The following is an 18,320-nucleotide window of genomic DNA, read 5'->3' as shown; positions in this document are numbered from 1 at the left end:
TTGAGATACACAGGGAATACTGGAGACAGAGATACAGATGTAATCTCTGGAGGGCGTTTTGACTTTGCAATCTGGTTTTGGAAGTGCTTAGGATATGTGATGGTAGGTAGTTAAGATCATCCCCTGAGGTCAGGTAGTAGGAGAGGAGACCTCCTGAGACAGAGCTCTGGGAACCCATGCATTTTGGTTGCCAGAGGAAGAACATTTGAATACTGACCCACCATCCTGTTTACTTACCTCTCTAAGACTTTTTAAGGAGGTAGGGCACACTTAGCATTTTTTTTTTGAGATAAACCAAAAGTGGGTGGTAGATTGAACAGAATGAATAGGTAATGGCTCATGAGTGTCTAGCATGCCAGGCCTAAGTCATTGAACTAAAGTTTAACAAGGACAAATGTCAATTTCTGTAGTCGAAACAATCTTTCGGACAATAGGTATGTTGTTATAGTTATCCCAGGTTTAAAAACAAAAGCCTTGGGGATTTTCTTTGACAGAGCAAACTGTGATTAGGATCCTGAAATAGCAAGTGCAGGTTTAGACTACCGTAATAGACACGTTGTCTTCATCTTGGGCAGTGGACATTCTTTGGCCTATGAAGTAGGGAGATCACATCTGGGTACCACATTTTTTAAAAAGACTTAATCTAGAATCTAGACTGTAGATTAGATCCAAGATGTTAGACGATGTGGAAATTGTAATTAATATGTGAGTAATAGCTGAAACTTGTGTTTCTCTTGGAGAAGAAAAAGTGAGAGGATGTATGATGGCTATTGCCAGACCAAATACGTGAAGATAGATTTTTTTTCCTTGTAAGGGGTAGAAATAAGATGAAGGAGGATTAAAGCAAGATCTTATTAACTGTGGGAAAGAGAATGTTAGGATGGACCTGAAATCTGGGAAACAGTTGGTGAGAACAAAGAAATTGGTCCAGGAAGTCGCAGTAAAAGTGATCAGTTAGAAATGAAAGACAGAAAACCGTAAAGACTCCTCCATCCTGTGTAGGCTGAACTGGCAGGCGTCTTTTGTCTGAATGGGAATCTCACCGCCGAAGAGCAGGGCAGAACTAGAGGCCCCTGGAGGTTAAGGTACTAGGCTTGGGGCCCAAGCAGGGAGTGGTGCATCAGAAGCAATTAGGAACTCAGTTACTGGAACTGTAGGAAAGGATCGGACCTGAACCCATACGAGGATTGACTTGAAACTGACCAGCTAGCCGAACTAGCATCAGGATTCGTTGCAGGGAAGGAGTGTATGTGCTGAAGGGGGCGTCAGAGGAATACTGGAGTAGTGACGAAGGCAGATTTTAAAGAGCTAGGTTTTGACTACACATAAGATTTTACTAGCAGCCTGACTGCCCAGTGGGAGAATGACCTTCCTCTGGAAATTGAACGTCACTAGAGATACCCAAGCAGAAGCTAGAGGGATGCCCTCACTTACAGTACTAGAAGGAACTTCTGCTCTGACTTGGTGGATATAATTCATGAGTTTCCTATTCCCAGAACTCGTGTTTCAGTAAGTTGTAATGTATGCATTGTTGGATTTGCTTGTGTTTTGAAAGTTGGGGAAAAGATAATGTGTCTTTTATTATATTTTAGGTGGCTGAATATACTGTCCTAGAAGGAAAACTTCAAAAAACCCTCATTGACTTAGAGAAACGAGAGCAGCAGCTGATCATTGCAGAGTCAGAGGTAACTGTATGTCTTTATTTCCTGGAATCCATGCATGAGGTGCATGCTATTATAAAATATATTTCATAAAAAGCCTTTCATGGAAATTGTCTTGTAGGCATGGTGGAGAAAACTGCTGTTCAGCATAGGAAAGCATCTTTGACATGTCAGAATGTGAGGAATACATAGCAAAGTGTTTGTTATTTGAAATGGTTAATAGCCGGCCAGCCAGCTTTGGCTGACTGTTGCACTCTGCGGAAGTACACTTCTTCCCCGGGACGTGGAGGGACTGGATAGTCACACTGCCCAGAGCATAGAGAAAACGTAGCACAGGCTGAGGGGCCTAGAATTCGGATGTCATTCTCAGTAACAAGGGAATATCCCACCTGGTTGTCAGTTAAAGGTTAGAGCCCAAAGATGGATGAAAACTTCTGTTAATACTATGCCTAGTTAGCATTTTTGTTAGGTCTTGATAAATTTTACCCTCAATATTTATTTCAATTACTACATAAATCATTTCAAATTATTAGAATTTCTTCCACATTAAATTTGTATGGTCCTGTCCTAACCAAATGAGTTTCTTAAAATTTTTCTCAGCATTTCACTCTGACCTGATCCTCCTACATTTTCTGGAATTTCTCGATTGATGTTTGGCCTTAAATGTAATTGTTTCCAATATGAAGGCTCTGTTACTTTCTATGTGATTAGGCAGAATAGAAGAAATTTCTAAAGAAGAAAAGGAACTTGGGTATATTTGCTTAGGTAATACAGTGGGTTTTACTCAAAAAGGAATTTTAAGTGATTAGGGCCTTTTCAATTGAATTTATATAAGTCATATATGGAGTTTTGGATACACTTTGTATTTTAGAATTAAATGATGATAGATTAGCAATGTGGGTTGAAGCCCTGTGTGCTATCAGCACAGAGCCCACTTGGAGTTCTCTCTTTCCCTCTCTATCTGCCCCTCCCCTACTCACACACTCGTGCACTCTCAAGAGTAAATAAATACATTAAAAAAATTGTTTTAAATGTATAATTTCAATTGTGCTTCAACATGAACTCAGACAATGGAAAAGGATATGAAAATAAAATTGGAAATATTGTAAACACTGTGTAGAAGGATAATAGAATATTGAACAGCATACTGTAGCTGAGCCTTTAAGCCAGCTTCATAAAGACGCACTTGTTTTTAGGTTCAAAGAGAAAGGAAGGAACTGAAATCAGAACGTGACCGGAACCTGCAAGAACTTCAGGACTCCATCCGCAGGGCCAGAGAAGATTGTGTTCACCAAGTAGAACTAGAAAGGTTAAAGATCAAGCAGCTAGAAGAGGACAAACATCGACTGCAGCAGCAGGTGGGATCAAATAGTTGTTATCACTTAGAGTTTATTTGTTTTCTAGGAAGAGTTCACTGAAAAGTTAGAGAAATTCACAGTGGTTTGAACTATTGATGTTGATTGCACCAAGATGCCGATATACTTTAAGCTGGCTCTTGTTTTCCTAAATCAAAGCTAAAGACTACCTTGGAATAATTTTCCTCCCCTTGTCACTATTTGCACAAGATTGAACTATATTTCAGGTAACTCAACATCTTTCTTTCTGATAAATCGCCTTTTGGCCAACATCTTGTGCATGTGTCACTGGACCAAATTCACTTAAGAACGCCGGTTCGTGAGTGCCTCTGCGCCCCTCACCTTACTCTCACCTTTCGGCCCTTCCCACCCCACACCCCATCCCCTTGGCTCCAGCCCCTTGTCAGCGAAGCCACCAGTGGCTCATCACTTTGACTCCCCCTCTTAATCAGACAGCTCCAACACTGTTGGACTTCTGTTGTGTATTCTCTTCTTTCCCCTTCTTTAACCCCACTCTCCTGGTCTTCCTCTACTTTCTGGCCACCTCTCAGGCTCCTTTTCCTTTTCCTAACCCTCCAGTATTGGACTTCCTCCAGGCCCAGGACTGACTTTGTACTAAACAATCGTGTTGCTGCCCATGGCTTCAGAGAGAGTCCCCTTTCTAAGTATGTCCCAGACTGACTGTCTCTTTGATCATTTTATCAGTGAAAGGTGATGAAGATAAGTGTCTATATTTCAAAATATAAAAGCAGTTCCCAGAACTCAAACAATCTGTGTCACTTATGGACATTTAGCAAAAGAAAAAGCCTAGTGTGCCGCATAGCTTACTTCTGCACAACCTGATTTTAGGCACAGTAATTGTTTATGATAATGTCTCTGGGACACCTGGGTGGCTCAGTCGGTTAAGCATCCAACTTCGGCTCAGGTCATGATCTCATGGTTCATGGGTTCAAGCCCTGCCTCAGGCTCTGTGTTGCCAGCTCAGAGCCTTGAGCCTGCTCTGGATTCTGTGTCTTCCTCTCACTCTGTCCTCCCCTGCTCACACTATGTCTCTCTCTGTCTCAAAAATAATAATAATAATAAAATAAAAATGTATGGTAATGTTTCTGAATGGTAGAAAAAATACCAAGTTTTAAGTCTGTTAGCTTTTGTTTAAAACAGAAATAAATGAGAGAGAGAGATGCTTGAGAAAGGTTTTTTTCCAAATTGAAAAGTCAAAGTTTGGATATTCAAAGAAGTAAACTTCAGCCATAGGAAGACTTTGCAGGTAATAGAGTACCTCATTACCTAAAGATGCTAGATAAACTAAACCCTAATTAGAATTATTTGTGCTTACTGGCATGAAACAAGAATTGATTATTGATAATTTAAATTCCATTTTTGCCACCAATTTTCTCAGCATTTCAAATTTAGTTAAGTCTTATGTCTTAGAAAGTAGATAAATGGGTTTATCTAATAATTGCTAGAGGGTTATGGAAGGCATCTTTAACAGTCCTTGTTTGCATTTGATTAAAAAAAAAAAATCCCAGATTTGAAAAGAACATTCGTATATTCTGTTTGGTTTTTTGTTTTGTTTTGGTAGTTTTGAAAGTGTTCTAAGGGAAATTATATATAGAGTGTTGAGTCCAGGTAAGTCTCTGTTTTATTTAATTTTAAAAAGTATTGCCTGCTTTCATCAGAGCATTATTCTAGGGGATGAATAGATCTGAGAGCTGTTCATGTCTCTGCCGCTGACTAGATCCTGGGCACTGCCGAGCTGAGCTTCTGAAACCCTCAAATGTCTTATCCACAGAAATGAAGGGGTTGAGTTAAATCATCTTGAAATGACTTTAAGTTGTAATAGTGTTTGAATTATGAAACTTTCACAGTTTTGAATTATAAGAACAATAAATACCACGCTAAAATTAAGTTTTTTATTTTTATCGTCATTAGCTGGTATATCTAATGTGCATAGTATTCTCGTACACGTGACATCTTAAGGGTATAGTAGAAGTATTTTTATAAAGTGACTTTCATTTGCCATCTAAAATTGAGCAAAAATGTTCTCATGATCCTGGTTTTCTAACACATTTCCTACTCTTAAATAAAAGTTTTTGTATATTGTTAATTAGTTGACTCACTAAATTTTCAAGATTACTAGAAATCTTAATTTTCCTCATTATGCTTTATGGATTTTCTAAATTTTCTACTATAAACAAGCTTTACAATAAGAAAAAAAATGACTGTTGAATTCTGTAGCATTGAACTTTGCATACTGGTCTTTTTAAATGGCTGTCATCCTTTTTTTTTTTTTTTTTTTTTTTAATACAGCTTAATGATGCTGAAAATAAGTATAAGATTTTGGAAAAAGAGTTCCATCAGTTCAAGGATCAGCAAAGCAACAAACCGGAAATCCGCCTTCAGTCTGAAATAAATCTACTCACCTTGGAAAAGGTACCCGTGTCAGTTTATGGCAATTTAATTCTGATAATTTATAAAATCAGTAGGTGCTATTTGAATATAAAATGTGCGGACATTTCACTGTAGTATTCTGATATCAAATAAGAACAGCATTTGAGACACATGACATTGTCAGTACTTGAATTTCTTGGCTTCTATCAGTTACAGCATATACTAATTAGAGTGGTTGGTTGCACAAAACAGAAGTGGCTAACTCTAGAAATAAAGGAATCCACAGAACTCTCAGGAAGGCTAAAGAACAACTTCCAAAATATGTACAAGAACAGGGGGAAGCACAGCATGGCCTATCCTGCCCCAAAACTGTCTTCTCTTGCTATTGTTGGTGCTTTCACTGCCTTATCACCTGATCTCCGTATTCAACAGCCAGTCTTGCCATCATGAATGCTGACTGCGTATTACTTACTACCCTGTAGATTCAGTGCCCCAGGTAGGAGCATTCGTATCAATCACAAGACTACACTCTCCTCTGAGCCCAGAGAAGGGATATCCATCCTATTTTGTTTCTTGCGGTTGGAGGCCAGGTCCTGCCTCTAGTTATATAGTGATCCTCTGCAAACGGGAAGAATGTTCTGCTTCTGGGCATTAAAAACTGTGTACTGTCCAAAATGTGTAATGTTAAGTTTGACAGTATGTGCTGTTGCATTTTATCGTTTAGTATTTTTTAGGTATTATTAAAAAGATACAGCCTACCCAAGAAATGACACAGGTAATAAGAGAATAATTTTCAGAAGTTACAGGATTTCATGGTGTCAGCCATGGCCTGTCATTGTCCACTGAACATTCTATTGAAGGCTTCCTTGCCTCTTTTCCGCTGCAGATGTAGCCACTAGGGGGCACTATCAGAAGATCGGTAGGGGGTGTCAGGAAGTTGCCAGGATGGTTCGTTCTTCTCTTTGTCTGTGTGCTTCCCTTCTCTCTTAGTAGGTGCACCTTTTTATGGTTTCCTCTCTGGCTAGACACCTTCTCTCCAGCTTGCCTTGGGCTGTCCCTACTGCATGAACAATCCGTGTTTCTGCGTTCCTAGTAGGAAGAACTGTTACCCGTGGTACTTGCTTTTGTAGTCCCTCCTACCCCGGAGACGTCGGGCCTGGCTGCTCCTGCTTATCACTGGTTGCCTCATCCTATCCTCTCTAGCATTTGTGCTTTCCTGTTACCTGTATAACCAGTTTCCTGGCAGGATGCTAAATGACAGAACTGGTTTTTCATTATCCAGCGAAGATGCATGTTCCTGGGCGCTGTGCTAAATGCTATGCTGAATGATTTAAAAACGTTCAAGAGAGAGTCAAATAAATGATGAGTCCTACAAAGAGGGAACTTACCCAGATGATTAAAGTGAAAGGCAGGTAATAGCTTACCATACTATCTAACTCTCTCTTACTAAATGCCGTGAACTCAAAGTGGAGACAAAGCTACTTCTGAAATCAACACATGAGGTAAACTAAGAAGGAAGACTAGATATAGAATCTAAAGGGCACATTAATAAGTGAATGTGTGTGGGAGAGTATTCCAAGAAGAATTCAAGAGAACTAGAGGGGTTAGAAAGCCTATTGCATATTCGGGTAATAGCTTGACTAGAACTTGGGAGTTTAACTATTGTGGTAGTTGTTGGAAAATAACAGGGCTGATAAGAGAATGCTAGAAATTAAGATAATTTGTGGCCATATGTGGGGAAGACCTTAGATGCTAAGTTCAAGAATTTGTATTTCATCTGGTAAGAAAAGGCAGAGATTACTCTCAAGTGTATTACATTGGCTTAATGGATGTTAATAGGAGTGAAGAATTTTCAGGAAGAACTTTTTGAGGAGGTTGAAAGTTGTAGAGAATTATGGTCCTAGGCAGGTTCCATTTGAGACTCTAGCAGAAAAAGTTGAAGCGGAGCAGTTCACTGAGGGGTTGAAAATGGGTAAGTATGGGACGTCTGGCTGCTTCAGTCGGTTAAGTGGCTGACTTTCGATTTCACCTCAGGTCATGATCCCACAGTTCATTAGTTTGAGCCCTGCATCAGGCTCTGTGCTGACAGCTTGGAGCTTCTTGGGATTCTCTCCCAGACTCTCTCTTTCCCTCTCTCTCTCAAAATTAAATAAACAGTTTTTTAACAAGTAGGCAAGTATAGTAGGAAGAGAGAAAAGGGGGTAGAGATAAAGATTTGGAATCACTGGAATAAACTAACCGCCTTGGATTTAGATGAAATGGTCTAAGGTGTCTTTAGGAAGGACATCCAGACAAGTTGGTGGGAACTACGGCCTCAGGTACAAAAAGCAAGAGTCAGAGAAGGAGGCTAAAAAGATCCAGAGACATAGTAAAGACAGTCTAGTGCAGTGCTAAGAGGAAGGATTTGGAGAATAAGGAAATAGAAGTCATCTCTTATGACAGCCAAGTCAAGAACGGTTGAAGAAGGGCCTTATGTTTTGCAGGTAAGAGATTTTGAAGAAGCAAAACTGCAGAGGGTTATAAAAGTTTGGCATTGAAAAAAAACCAGGAAAATATGTAACCAGGGGGCTTCATGTTATTAAAACCTTATATGGTAGGTGGAAAATCTACGAATATATACATATACAGAGATATTTTTTGAGTGAGCCAGAGAGGGGCAGAGGGAGCAGGCCCAAGGCCGAGCCCCATGTGGGGCTTTATCCCACCACCCTGGGATCACGACCTCTAGTCAAAGAGTTGGACTCTCACCTAACTGAGCCTCCCAGGTGCCCCTGAATATTTTTAGATTGAGGATAAGCAGCAATTAATAGCAAAAAGAAATTGAGCTTTGAGAGAGGAGGGGATGAGTGGACCAAAGAAGAGTCAGTCTTAGGAAGTAGAAACGCTATTTAAGAGGCAGAAAGGGTGAATAATATGTAGAAAAGCTGGCGACAAGAAAGGGTGTGGTAAAATAAGTTTTTGAGGGGTTGAAGCAGGTATTAACCAGTTTGTTCTGCTTCTGAACTCACTGACTTGCTGCAGCCTGTCCATTGCCACGCTATCTCTGGTTCCTCTTCTTACCCCTACGTGCACTTAACTGCCAAGCCTTGTTGATTCTGCTTCTTACATACCTGGAAAATCTTTTCGTTTCTCCATTTGATTCTTGGGCCTTTTGAATTTCTCTATCAGTGAACTTGAATCCAGTTGGACATTTTTAACCCCTCTTAAAAAAAAAAGGGGGGGGTGCCCGGGTGGCTCAGTTGGCTGAGCATCTGACTTTGGCTCAGGTCATGATCTCACAGTTCGTGAGTTCGAGCCCCACGTCAGGCTCTGTGCTGACAGCTCGGAGCCTGGAGCCTGCTTCCGATTCTGTGTCTCCCTCTCTCTCTGCCCCACCCCTGCTCATGCTCTGTCTCTCTCTCTGTCAAAAATAAATAAAATTAGAAAAAAAAAAAAGTTTATTTTACCTATTTGGAGAGAGAGAGGCTCTCCCAAGCAGTCTCTGCAGTGTCAGCACCAAGCCCAACGTGGGGCTCAAACCCACGAACCGCGAGACTGTCACCTGAGCTGAAGTCAAGAGTTGGTCGCCCAACTGGCTGAGCCACCCAGGTGCCCCATAACCCCTCTTTTGATTAAAAACAAGTATTCCACTATTTCCCTGTTTACAACTGTGAATTCTGTGGTACCTACCAAAGATAGCTAAAGTGCACAGACACTAAGGGTCAAAGAGTGTTTTTATTTTACCTTCAGAGACCACATATCTCACAATTAGAACCTTATCTTTTGTGAATAGAAAGTTGGTAACTAGATACCATAGAAAGACATTTTACGTGATTTCTTTAAATCCCGTTTTCCAACTATACTTCTACCAAAAGGATAAAAATCCCTCAACGTATCAAAAATGTAAACAGTGCCATGAACTTGTGAAGGGCAAGGGGAAAAAAATGAATAATTAAACTGCCTCTGTTTGAGACCCAAGGAACTCATCCAGCATGTTTAAGTGTTGAGTAAAACACGGCTTCTCAGCTCTGGTGAGAATTCTTGGTAAATTTTGTTTGGAGCCAGAAGAGGGCAGAATCTTATTTCTTATTGCTAAGTAATAACAAAGACATAAACGCACAAAAAGAAAGACGTAAGTGAAAACGTATCTTATTCATTGTATAACTTCTGGTTATGTGAAATAGAGAGCATTTGATTACCTATTCTCTTCAGTTTAACAGAAATACTTCAGTTTTCACTGAAATGGTATAAAATAAGATACAGTTTTACCAGATGTAATTCTTCATTCCTTTTATTAAAAAGTCAAGAATTGTTTATGATTTGCTTTTAACTAGGAGTGTCTCTTAGATGGCTTAACAATAATTAGGTTTTTAAATAAATGAAATATGGAAAACATTAGTAGGGCAGACTGAAGTTGAAGATAAATGCCAAAATTTATGTATTTATGATTATTTGGTAGCTACCATGCGTCCACCCCTGTCTTAAGGCAAAGGGAAAGATGAGAGAAAAAAGAGGAGAAAAAGTACATGATCCTTCCGGGACCTCACTTTTAAAGAGTTTGTAATAAAATTGGAGAGATGCCTCAAGGAGCCTGAAGTGACTGTGTGTGATCAAATACCAGGGAATATGATAGAAGCTCTTTGCAGTTGAGAAAATAGTAGTTTTAAGTAAGCAGAGAAGAAAGTGACAGGCGTAGGAAGTTAATTGGGTGATGGGGGGTGAACCAGGACACCAACCTACGGGCTGGAGTAGAGGGTTTTTTGTTGAGGAACACCAAGGAAATAGGTACAGCAAGTAGGACAGAAGTTCGATTCTGGAACACCTTAAAACAGGCAGAGGAGTGTAGGTTCCAGCCTGCAGGCAAGTAGCAGCAGCGGCATCTTTGAGAGTAGATTGACCTGACAGTGGTTTGCGGGATTTGGAGACAGAAAAGTGTGGAGGCTGAGGAGACTGGAGAAGATACGAACGTGGGCTAAGGAAAGGGCAGGAACAACATAGAAGAATAAAACTGCCAAGTTCTGCCAGGGAGAAGTCTCTGTAGTTCCTTGTGACAGTGGGGAATAGGTCATCAGAGACAAAGACCGTGCCATCCACTGAGCAGAGAATGAGACTTGTGGGCCTAGAAACAGGGAGGCAGAGAACGAGTGAACATGGGTTTGTGCTTTCTGCCTGCACTGGCCTCTGAATGGACTCTGGGTCCTGAGGTGAGTTTTCACATGAGAAATCTGTAACTTGGTTCATGAGGGAAGTGAAAAACTTGCCCAAGCCTTAGATCTACTCAAGAGGAGAGGTTTCAACTCAAGGTCTTTGAATGCCCTGGAGTTCTCTCAGATCTTTAGTCGCGTGCATGTTTCTGGGAACTGGGTCCCCTGTGTTTCCTTAGAATCACAGAGGCACTTGTATTCTTAAAAAAAAAAAAAAAGAAGAAGAAGAAGAAAGGTTAGGAATCACTGATTAGGTCATAGGAATGCATTAGAAAAGTGGGGTTTGAATCTGAAATTTGCAAACTACGTTTTCTTTTTAATTTAACTGTGAATATGCAAATGTGATTTTGATACTCCTGGCAAAACTGATAAAACCTATCCAGCCTTTTCTATTGAGTCAGTCCATGGGATATACTTGATTCCTCTGGGGTTATCCCTTCCTAACCCTCATCCTTGGGCCAGTCTAGGCTACCAGACCTCCTCCAAGACCCAGGGACATGATCACTTTTATAATTAAATACTACCCTTTTATCCCAGCAATATAAAACGATTTTTGCTATTCCTCTGACTTATGCCCTACTGTTAAATTACCAAGTAATATGTATAAATCTTTGGGGCACAAGTAGAAGAGGTCACCTTTGATAGTCTCAGAGTATTTATTCAACTTAAGACATGGAAGTCTAGTTGTGAAATGTCAACACCTTTAAATTCAAGCACCAGGGATTTATAAAGCAGAAAAGACCATGACTCCGTGAGTTCATATATTACTGCAGAGAATATTCTGGTCTTTTGTGAAGGGAATTTGGCAATCTGCTTTTCCTTTCCTTTTGTTTTCATACACGTTTTCTGAAGTTTGAATTTTGGGACTGTGCCTTTGGTTTGATGTTCCTGCAAAACATGAAGAGTTGTGTGTATGGGAAAAACTAGACTTGATATAAAAAACTTAGACCAGTTTAGAGTCACAGTATTGTGCTGTAATTCAGGCAGATTATTACATTATCACTTAAATAGTAAAACTGTCTGTTGGCTTCATGAATTTGTTTGGTATTTGGTTTGAAACACTGAGAACGTACATTCCAGAACATCGCCAAGTTGGCTTCGGTTCATGCACAACAGATTGCCTGCTGCAAGTATAAATAACCATTTTTTTAATGGAATCACTTTCATGTTTTTCTTTATATGTTTGAGGAAAAATAGAAAATCAAAGTTAGTGTTATGAGGAGCATTATTTTTCCTACTCTCAGGTTTATTTTAACATTCTTAAAATATTTTCCCCTTTGTCCTCTTTCTCAGTAAACTGCTTTCTGATAAAAGATCTCCCTGCTCTTAGCACTCTCCGAGTTTTGTGGCAATAGAGTTATAAGAGTATCTCTACTAGCTCTCGGGGTTGTAAGACCAAGTTCCATCTCACAATAGGCCCCCAGAAGGAAGAACTAGGTTTCTGAGATGTCGAGTGCCAGCTAAATTGGAATGCTAACAGTAAGGACTGCTTTTTGTAAAAAATGAATGTTTTGCACTCTATACACGTTTTAATACATTTATAGTAACTGTCTGGAGGTTAAGACTGATTCCGTTCCTTTCAGTATAGGCTGTTAGGCAGTAAAAATACGACTATATTTTAAACAAGAAAATGTTCATGTGCCATAATATTTATAGTAAATTATATAACAGTTTTAGATGATGTCGTATGTTACACTGTATAAACTCTTTTCTTAAGCCAGACTCTTTGTATATATTATCTTTCAGTGATTGTACACAGTGGTATAGTGTTTCACTTGATACGATTTTAATCACTGTTAGGTTGAACTTGAAAGGAAGTTGGAATCTGCAACTAAGTCTAAACTACATTACAAGCAGCAGTGGGGACGAGCTTTGAAAGAACTTGCCAGACTTAAACAGGTATGTAGTTTATAGCTGATGATGGATTCTTCTTTTTATGTCTTTTTCCCCTTGATTCTTTAAAAGTATGCGTATTTGGCAATAGCTATTACGTTCATATGTGGACATTTGGATCTGCAGGGCTGTTTTCGAGATTATTAAAAGATTGTTTTCTTAATAAAAAAAATTAACTCTTAGGTCCTTTTTTTTTTTTTTCAAATTGGCAACTGTTGTCCTCCCCAGAAGAAATTTGGAATGATTTCTTTCACTTTCACTTATAAAACAGCCATTTTTTTTTGTCTTAGTAATAATTTCTTTCCATTGAAAGTAACTTTCAGAAGAGAAATTTCAGAATAACTGAAAAAATTTAACATGTCCTCCAGCTGAACAGCTGATTTCAAATGTTAGTCCTAGAAGACCTAGTCATTTATTCAGTTAAGAAAAGGAATCACAATTTTTGCACAATTTTACAAGAATTTAAAAGTGATAGTGGTTTCCTGAATTCTTCTTAGACTTCTTTTTTCTTCTTCTTCCTACTACTAAATAAGAAATGCCATAAGCCTCAGGAGAAATTAATCTTATTTTGGAGTGAAATTTGCTCAAATGATTAAGATCAATTAAATGTCAGCAAGGTTTTTCTTTAGAATCTAATCTACTTGACCTAACCCTTCAAACTTTTGCCTTTCTTTAATCAGTTTATTCGGAGTGAAATTTGGCACATAGGTTTTTCATAATTGTATTTTTTTCTCTGTCTCCATGACCAGCAAATGCTATTAAACATCTCTGTGGTATTGTACTAAACACCTACTGCTCTCAAAGAGAGGTATGTACAAGACCTCAGGAGAATAAACAGTACAGTTTGCCTTAATGTAGCTTGTCGAAGAGCTGAGATTGTAAGCATAACAGAATATTACACGAAGTGAAAGTATTTTATAAATGTTCACAGGATCAAGGACAGATGCGTGTATTGAGGGCCTCCTGTATTCACAGTACTGCCCTAGATTTATTGGTGTATGTAAAACTTAAGTCTTTCCCTCAGAGAGCTTGCAATTTATTAAGAGGGAAGAAAATTATAAATGTAACATTTATATTTAAGAGTGAGAGCCGTGACAAGAGCCATCCTGAGGAGGCAGGAGGGGAGAGTACATCTATTTAATAGCACTTAAGTAGGACACTGTGGAAGAGGAGTATTTGAGATAGACCTCTGGTGAGCTGGTTGTGATTTAAGAAAGCAGGGAGGGAAATGCTATAAATGTAACCAACAAAATGAGTATAGCAAACATGCAGGAAGGTGGAAAGCAGAGACTCTACTTGGACAAGAGAGGAGGGTCAATTTTAGAGGTAGTTTCAGGTAACCAGGCCTGGAACTTAAGTGGGAACGTGACACACAGATTCCTGGGGAAGAAACCCCCAAAACATGGTTTTGGTAGATTGATATAGCCCCGTTTTTACCTGATTGTAATGCAAAGTAGAAAGTTGAAGATGATGCCAAAGGCTGAAGCCTCAGTGTCTGCAAAGCAAGTTTTCCAGTATGGAAATAACAGTAGTAATACAAGGAGGAGAAAGGACTTGCAAATGTGGACATCTTGACTTTTGCCAAAAGAAATTCAGCAAGCATTCAGAAATATGCAGCTGGTATTGGGAGGATGATTGGGCTTCTTGCAGATGTGAGAATGTAAGCTGTGGTAGATAAAACTGAGCATTCTTAGGTTTGCACAGGAGGCCTGAGAGCTGATGATGGAACCAATGGGCAGAGAGCAAGAGGGCGGTCATGATTTCAGGCCCCTCACACCTTGACATTTCATCCTAACCAAGATCGCAGTAGAGCTGGTAACTGAATTTCGATTTTCTAGATGAAAGAAACGGACACTTAGGGAAGTTAAGGAAGGTGCAGCAGATCGCACAGGTCACGAGTGAGAGAGCAAGGATTAGAGCCACTGGACTGGGGTCCCGGCTGTTTCCCCTTTATGCTGGTATCAGGTTATTCCATGGAAGCCAAATAATGAAAGGATTTTGAGGAGAAGAAAGTGAGCCCTGGAAGGTTTTAGGGATTTCTGACACAGTATCCAGGCACAACTCATGGTTTGGCACACCCCAGCAAGGAAAATGGCATCAGTGACTGTTAGACCAGCTCTCATAATGAGAATTGAAGTGACCTCGAGCGAGAAGAAGCTCCAGTCAGGATGCCAAAGTACGGAGAGGAGATGGGGAAGTAGAAAATGGTGCCTGCCATTAAAGAAGTTACACAGTGAAGGCTCAGAGACTAAGGGAATGAATCATGGGGCATTACCAGAACCAGTAATGAAAAGGTGGAAAAGTGTGAGCGTTGAGGAGGGCATTTCCTTTGGAGAGAGGAGTAATCGTTAATGACTGAAATGTCTCCTTCCTGTACCCTTTTGTTACCTTCTGAATCTTCCCATTTCATCCATTCTTTTACATTTACCCCCCTTTTGTCCTATGTATTTTCTACCCCCTTGCCTAAAAAGCATGGGCAGATAATTTTGCTGTTTGTTTCTAGTAGGAGAGGCTATCACGAAAGTCAGATGCTTCCCCGTGAGTTACTTTATGTATTAAGAAAACGGCGTTAAATTTAGAATTCAACTCTAAACTATTTCTTCAAGGAAAGAGCCTCATTCTTTGAGTGCAGTAATCTTCCTCGAGACTAATTCTGTTCCTTATCCCACTAAGTTTCTGCTTTGGAAACAACACTGTAAACAACCTTTAGGTCACTAGGAATCACTGATGTTCCACAGACGACATTGGAGGTTTGGTACTTGAAGAGCAAATATAAGCCTTTGCCATGACCATCCCAAATTGTGCTCTGCCACTAACTGTTCTTATAGGGTTAAAATTAATAGCTTCATCAAATAGGCACAATTCATATGTGTGAAAGTACCATATTTTTCTAGAACTTTTTATTAAAAACACATTTATTGTGTTTGAATATAAAATTGGAATCCTCTATCTGCTTTTGTTCAGAGGATTGTTTGTGCAACTTCTTGTTTAAATTGGATTAGTACCATGTTAATTTTACATTGCCTCTGGTGAATAGCCACGGGGCTATAATCTCTGCCAGTAATTTGTCACAGCAAAATCCTCTGGAGGGCCATACAAAACATTTGTGTAGTACGGATTAGATGGGGAAAGCCATATCTTAGATTGTTAATAAATGTTAATGACAAAACCCAGCTGGTAAAGCTTGGAAATAAGATCTAATGCTGGGTGCCTATTGCCAAAAGAATGTTTAAACAGATTTCCATTACTCAAAGGTGACCCAGTACAGTCAATTTGTGAATTAAAAAAAAAAAAACAAAACATACTCTTCTAGTGATTTAGGGAAAAAAAAATCGTCTAATTCCCAAAAGTCTGTGTTTCCAAGCTGTAAATTTGTTGTTGTTGTTGTTCTTTGCTAACTTGGGGAAGTAACAGCTGTAAAAAAAAAAAACAAACAAATAAACATAAATGGGTCCTAACTTAGAAAACAAGGAAATGATACCCAGACATTCTGGATTTGATATCTTTGGTACAATGTGTAGCAGAGATCTGAAAGAATTCTGATGGTGAGACATCTAAGGGGAAATTTAGTTGTTTCCGCCCCACCCCCAGTCTCCATGAAGATACACTACAGAAATATTTTTAAACCAAAGGTTTCATTGTTTGACAAACACTCAAGATTGTCACTTTAATTTTTTTTCTAAAAAATGTTTGTTTAAAAATATTTCTCATCACCTTAGAAAACAATTGTGTAGGTTGAATAAAAGCTACTCCTTTTGAAAAATAAATCATTAAGAGGTATGAATTTGTTCGTGTAGAAAATTTAACATTTTCATTATGTGAGATAAATTGAAACTAGGTCCGCTTGTTCCCAAGACAGGAAACAGAACTAAGATTTTGGGTAGGATGTGGGTCCCTTACCATATTTGTGCACAGTAGATCTGTTTAAAACTAAGCTCTGATATATTTAGTTAAAACAACACAGGCTTCATTGGCTGACATCAGCACTATCTTGTCCAGTCTCCTGCTTATCCACTCAGGGTAATTAATTTGATTAATTTATAAGTAATTTAGCCAAGGATGGGATGTAAATCTTTGTTTAAGAAAACAGTTGGAGGTCCAAGTCTTGGTTAAAAACTGTGTCTTGAAACCATCCAGGCCCTCCTACTGACTTGTCAGCTCTGGGTTATTTTCAGAAAACTTGACTTGAGTTCCTTAGTTTAGTTGTAAGTTTTTCCCACAGACTTACATGGTATGTGTGAGCGGGAGAGTAAGTAGTGGCCACTTTTTAGCCGCTGTTTAGTCTAGTGTATGCATGTTTACATCTCCTCTCTGGATTTATAGGCAGCTCAGGCAAAATAAAGATTATACTCACTTGATTGAGGAGTCTTTAACCCAGAGCACCTGGCAGCACAGAGGATTTCTTTCTGTAACCTCTAATTTTTGTGTGTGTGTGTGTGTGATCAGTATTAATGCCATATATGTGATGAAAAATTCAAGTCATTTAAAGGCTTGTCTTCTGTGTTTTAGAACTAGGATGTTTCAAGTCTTATAAAATTACAATTTTACAAAGTAACCTAACTTAACCTAATTGGCTTTTATTATTTTTTTCTGCTTATAATTATGCTTGCTTATTGTAAACAAAGACAAACTTTGCAGCACTGCATAACACAGAAAATAAAAATCACCAGCCAGAGGTAACAACTGGGTTTGTTTTTGCCGAGCTTTCTTTTCCTTTCTTTCTTAATAGTTGCTTTTTAAAAGAAATAGATCCTAACAGTCCAAAGAGGCAAAGAAAAAGAAGATGGTTATGCACCCTACCCGCCCCCCCCCCCCCCCCACTTCTATTTTAAGAACCAGAGCACATTATCAGTGTTCTGGAAGCCTTCTGTGCCTTTGCTCAACTGCATCCTCTCCAGAGGTAACTACTTGCCTAAATTTGGTATTTATTCTCCCTTTGCTTTTCTTTACGTTTGTGTGGTTTTAAACTTTATGTAGATGGACTCATTGCCTTTGAATCATTCTCTTGTCCGCCTTGTATGACTCAAAATTGGTTTTGAGATTTAGCTATGTTGAGGCAAGTAGCTATAGTTCATTTTTATTGCTTTATAAAACAAACAGATGAACATAGCACATTTTACCCAGTCCTTTTTCAATGGCTTTTTCCTTTAACTTAGAACAAGACAGCACTGAAAAGTTTTGAATTTGTCCGAGTTTCTCTAGTATTTATATCAAAAAGTAGAGTTTCTGGTAATAGGGGTCGCTGCTTTCTAATGCTTTGCTAAATAGGGCAAAATTACTTTCCAAAGTGCTTGTACGACTCTTGAGTTCCCAAGAGTGGTGTGTAACTGTTATTCTTCATATGATGTCCAACACTTGGCTATTATCACATGTGTTAATTTTTTCCAGTTTGGTGGGTTTGAAATAGTGTCACTTTGTGGCTTCAGTTTTCCTATCCCTGATGACTTACTTGGAGCAGCTTTTCTTTTGCATATCAACCACTTGTCTTTCTTCACTAAGGAATGCCTGTTAATGCCCTTTGCTCAATAGAAGTCAACAGGTAATCCAGATTTTAGAGTCACCAGATGCCAAGTTTGAAATAACTGCTCTTACTGTGTTCTAGAACAAAGGTGATATGATGGAGAAATGAAATGAAGAATTAGAGTATTTTGAATAATGTAGAAATTGTGGAACTGAGAAATATTTTAAGTGAAATGTAAGAATGTAAAAGATGAGTTAACAGCAGATTGGATGCAGCAGAACCAAAGATGTGTGAAGTCAAGTCAGTAAAAAGCATCTAAGCTGAAACAGAGGGGAAAAAAGAGGATGGAAAAAATAGCAAACAACATGAGTGACCC

General features: G+C 39.0%; 1 protein-coding gene across 2 annotated transcripts in view; it reads left to right on the top strand.

Annotated features, from left to right (window-relative positions):
• The window catches only part of CEP120 (centrosomal protein 120), a 76,453-nt gene that overhangs the window by 38,232 nt on the left and 19,901 nt on the right, over positions 1 to 18,320 (top strand). For both annotated transcript variants that reach the window (XM_027076816.2, XM_027076818.2), the window contains exons 16-19: positions 1,593 to 1,685; positions 2,858 to 3,019; positions 5,327 to 5,449; positions 12,391 to 12,489. In XM_027076816.2, coding sequence (XP_026932617.1) covers positions 1,593 to 1,685; positions 2,858 to 3,019; positions 5,327 to 5,449; positions 12,391 to 12,489 — 477 coding nt within the window. The remainder of the gene's footprint in view (positions 1 to 1,592; positions 1,686 to 2,857; positions 3,020 to 5,326; positions 5,450 to 12,390; positions 12,490 to 18,320) is intronic.

The sequence above is a fragment of the Acinonyx jubatus genome, chromosome A1 (assembly GCF_027475565.1).
Source record: "Acinonyx jubatus isolate Ajub_Pintada_27869175 chromosome A1, VMU_Ajub_asm_v1.0, whole genome shotgun sequence".
Taxonomy (NCBI): domain Eukaryota; kingdom Metazoa; phylum Chordata; class Mammalia; order Carnivora; family Felidae; genus Acinonyx; species Acinonyx jubatus.
This window is presented reverse-complemented; position numbering and strand designations above follow the sequence as displayed.